This window comes from Engraulis encrasicolus, unplaced genomic scaffold (genome assembly GCF_034702125.1).
Source record: "Engraulis encrasicolus isolate BLACKSEA-1 unplaced genomic scaffold, IST_EnEncr_1.0 scaffold_104_np1212, whole genome shotgun sequence".
Lineage (NCBI taxonomy): Eukaryota > Metazoa > Chordata > Actinopteri > Clupeiformes > Engraulidae > Engraulis > Engraulis encrasicolus.
Genome location: NW_026944515.1, coordinates 1 through 4,293, shown reverse-complemented (window position 1 = coordinate 4,293; position 4,293 = coordinate 1). Strand labels below are relative to the sequence as shown.

The following is a 4,293-nucleotide window of genomic DNA, read 5'->3' as shown; positions in this document are numbered from 1 at the left end:
TTCCACGTATCCCCGCTCTCTGATTAGAGGCACCAATCTTTTTTGTCCTCTGGGTACAGATTCCATGCTGTCTTTCAATACATGGGTTCTAAATTAATAACCTGACTGTGCGAACCTAGCTGCGCACAACTCAACATCTGATTGTTGGAAACCGCTGTCGGTCCAAAAATCTGCTCACGTGGTTGGCTGCCAGTGTCTTGCCCCTCCTCATAACATCTCGTTGATAAACACTCAGAACCCATGTATATACAATCTATGTGTCTTTCAGATCAGAACAATTGTGCAAAGCGGCATGGAATTTCCCATGCTACACCACTGCAGTATTCAATCCACACTCCACAAAGGGACTTACAGAGTGCCCCCCCGTATTTACTTGTCTGTTTCTCAGGAGATGCTGCCCCAATGAAGGGGATGGGGATGTGGATGAAGATTGTGTGTGTGTCTGTGCTTGTGTGTGTGTGTGCTTGTGTGGTGTCACTTTGTCTTATCATCTCCACTGCTGAACCTGAACCAGTGACTAGAGAGGACTTCTTAAAGCGTGAGTTGGAAACACACACAGACAAACACACACACACACACGCACGCAAACGCACACGCACGCCGCACACACGCATGCACACACACTCACACTTTTTAAACACCACCCCCCTCTCTCTCTTTCTCTCCCTCTCTCTGTCTCTCTCTCTGTCTCTCAAACACACACTCACAAACACACACACACACAGACATGAATACACACACACACACACACACACACACACACACACACACACACACACACACACACACACACACACACACACACACACACACACACACACACACACACACACACACACACACACACACACACACACACATAAAACCCTGTTTGTGTCCTGTCTTCTCCTCCATCAGATTCCTGTCACTTCACTCTGGATCCAAACACAGCATACACACACCTCCATCTGTCTGAGGGGAACAGGAGGGTGGAGAGGACACGGTTGATCCATTCATATCCTGATCATCCAGACAGATATGATCATTATCCTCAGGTGCTGTGTAGAGAGGGTGTGTCTGCACGCTGCTACTGGGAGGTTGAGAGGAGTAATGGAATGGTTAAAATAGCAGTGGCATATAAAAGCATCAGTAGGAAAGGACGGGGTCATGAGTGTTTGTTTGGATTGAATGATCAGTCCTGGAGTCTGGACCTCTCCAGCTCCAGCTCCTATTTCCATCACAATAATAAAGTGACTGAACTCCCTCTAGTGACCAGCTCCAGGATAGGAGTGTATGTGGATCACAGGGCAGGAACTCTGGCCTTCTACAGCATCAGGGGAGACACAATGACCCTCCTGCACAGAGTCCACACCACATTCACACACACACTCTACCCTGGGTTTTGGGTATATGATTATGAATCAGTGAGGCTGTTGTGAGTTCCCTACAGGAAAAGCAAGCTGCAACATGATCTCTCAGAATTTCGTCTGAGAGATCAGGCTGGGTAAATACTGTGTTTGTGTCTATTCAACACACACACACACACACGCACACACACACAGACACAGACACAGACACAGACACAGACACACGCACGCACACACCACACACACACACAACACACAACACACACACACACACACTGGGCCGCACTCACAGACACACATATGTCAATGCTGGAGTCTGCTCTTCTCCAGCTCCACCTCAATCTTCACACACAATAATGAAAAAGACCAACCTCCCACTGAGATAGCATTTGGTTATCAGGTTATGAAGGGGCATTGTACAAATTCAGAAAAGTATAACAGACAAAGCATTTCCCCTTGCATTGACTATTATCACCTGAAACAAAGGGGCTATATGTTTGGTTTAAAGATTTTTGTGTGTTTGTGTTTGTACATTTGTCTCTTTTCCTTTTGTTGATTCACCTACTTCTATACTTCATACTTCCATACTTCCACTCGGGCCACCTCCTAGTCAACGCATCAGTTCGGGTATGGGAGGCACAGCTCGATACCACTGATCTAAAGGACCAGTGCGATAGCTCAGTGCTACTGAATGAGCCTTAGGGAGGGAGGTTTACTAACGTTCCACGCCACACTCTGCTAGTTGGCCTCCATTGCATATATTTTGTTTGTGCAACTGCAACGTGTCATCATACTTAAGTTTGAAGATACTGCGGCACAACAGGGGCCCAGAGAGCTTAGGAGAAGATGCTCTCTTGCCTGCCCTGAAGAGTGAGTGTGAGTGTGTCATTGATGTATCCCATTGCATGCTTTGATATTACTTATGATATTTGGTTTATTTTTGTGTATCCTGATTTATTGTGATATTCAGGAAACTCTGGGCATTTCTCAAAACCTATTGCGCACACTTTCAAGTGTATACATCCTAATTAGACACGCCCAGTGATTGGATACTCTGTATTAGTCACACCCAGTGATTGGATACCCCGTAGAGTTCACCAAAGAGTATCCAATCACTGGACGTGACTAATTAGGCTGATACACTTGTAAGTGTGCGCCAAAGAGGCTTGAGACAAGAGGGCTTACTCACATCATAACAGCGTAGTAGGAAATGATGGCGAGGGGAGTACGGAAATGTTATTCACTGTGGAACAGGTCATAGGACAGCGTGAATGTCTGTCAGCTGTCCTTAATTACCCCCAGCAGTTACTGCTGACCAACAGCTGCCGTTACTTGGCCACAAATTATCCATCATGGTGTCGCCCCCACTGACCATGTGCAAGGGAGTACGAAAATGGCATCCATCGCACCCACTGACCAATGACCATGCGCAAGGGAGTTAATTTTCCATCCACTCGTGTCCTCAGGCAACGCCCCCGTACTACACCGTGGCCAATGCATTCCCCGCCAAGAGATTGTTCTTTCTCTTGAGTTTCTTTGGTGTGCGGACAAGGTTTTGAGAAATGCCCTCTGTTTCCTGCTCTTAAAGGGGAGAGCGTCATGCTCGCTGATTGCAGACTGCTGATTCTTGATTATCTAATGAGTGGACATGGGGTCCAGGTGCACCTAATCCCTTTAAAAACATGTCTGCTCCCATACATGGGTTCTAAATTTTACAAACATTCAGAACCCATGTATACACAGAAGAGCAGCGGGGGGCACGAGGCGACTTGGTCGTTAGAGCAAGATTCAGGGTTGCTTGCCATCAGAGGTCTAAATACTCAGACTTTGATGTTTTGAATTATGTTTGTTTGTTTTTTTGTTGTTTTTGGTTATTCGTGTTGATTTTCAGATGCTGGATTTGGATTTTAGTAAAAACAGGAACCTCCAAGTTATTTCTCTGTAAGAGCATAAGAGGCCTTCTACAGCATCTCACTCTGACACACCACATTCAGTCCACACCACATCCACACAAAGGTGGTGGGATGCAGTTTAACTTTAGTAATGGATGTAATGTAATGGATTAATGGTGTAAGGAAGGGGTTCCCAACATTTTCCAACTTGGGGCCCACTTGACATTGTCACAAATGTCCGGGGCCCAATTAAGAATAAAACTCAAATAAATCAACAGCAACACACACCAAAATATGATTATTATTTTTAGAATATTATTTCAAGGCCCACTTGGAATACCTTCAGGGCCCACCAGTGGGCCTCGGCCCACAGTTTGAGAATCACTGGTGTAAGGGATGGTGTAATGGATTAATGTCTATGTATGTTATGAACTGTGTATAAATATGAATAAAATGTTAGCTGATAAACCTTGAGGCTGTGAATGACTTACTCCCGTAAGAATCACACATTGAGAATATGATACCATTGGAAAGACAACAAGAAGTAGGCCTACAGTGCAGCTGTAAGGTGGCTTTTGATGTCATTCTGTAATGGATTAAATACTCGGTAGCGTTCCCAACAGTGAAATACAGAATGTTTGTGTAGAATTCCAAACTGGCAGGGAAACATTATTCACTCTCAAAAGGTTGCTTGAATCTAATGTGGCCTCAAACATTTTAAATATTTGAGATCAGCCCAAGATTTCTGAGACTTTATTGAAGTCGTTTCAATTTTTGTCATAGGCAAGGCAAGGCAAGGCAAGTTTATTTATATAGCGCATTTCATACACAGGTGCAACTCAATGTGCTTCACAAAGTTAACAAATGTAATGAAAGGAAACAGGGAAGAAAGAAGGAAATGAATTAGAGTCAAAAAGCATTTAAAAACATTAAGATAAAACATAAGGTAAAAATATAATAAAATAAAATAAAATAAACAAATTAAATAAAAAATAAAAATAATAAGAGTCTAGATTTAAAGCTATACAATAGTGGGGTGCATTTTTTTTTTCATC

At 43.7% G+C, this 4,293-nt stretch overlaps 1 protein-coding gene across 1 annotated transcript; it reads left to right on the top strand.

Moving 5' to 3' along the window:
• Positions 1 to 400: 400 nt before the first annotated feature.
• LOC134441979 (tripartite motif-containing protein 16-like) lies at positions 401 to 1,418 on the top strand. The gene is made up of 2 exons (XM_063192353.1): positions 401 to 538; positions 898 to 1,418. Exons 1-2 carry the CDS (start codon positions 403 to 405, stop codon positions 1,416 to 1,418), a joined length of 657 nt encoding a protein of 218 aa, XP_063048423.1. The 5' UTR covers positions 401 to 402.
• Positions 1,419 to 4,293: the final 2,875 nt, after the last annotated feature.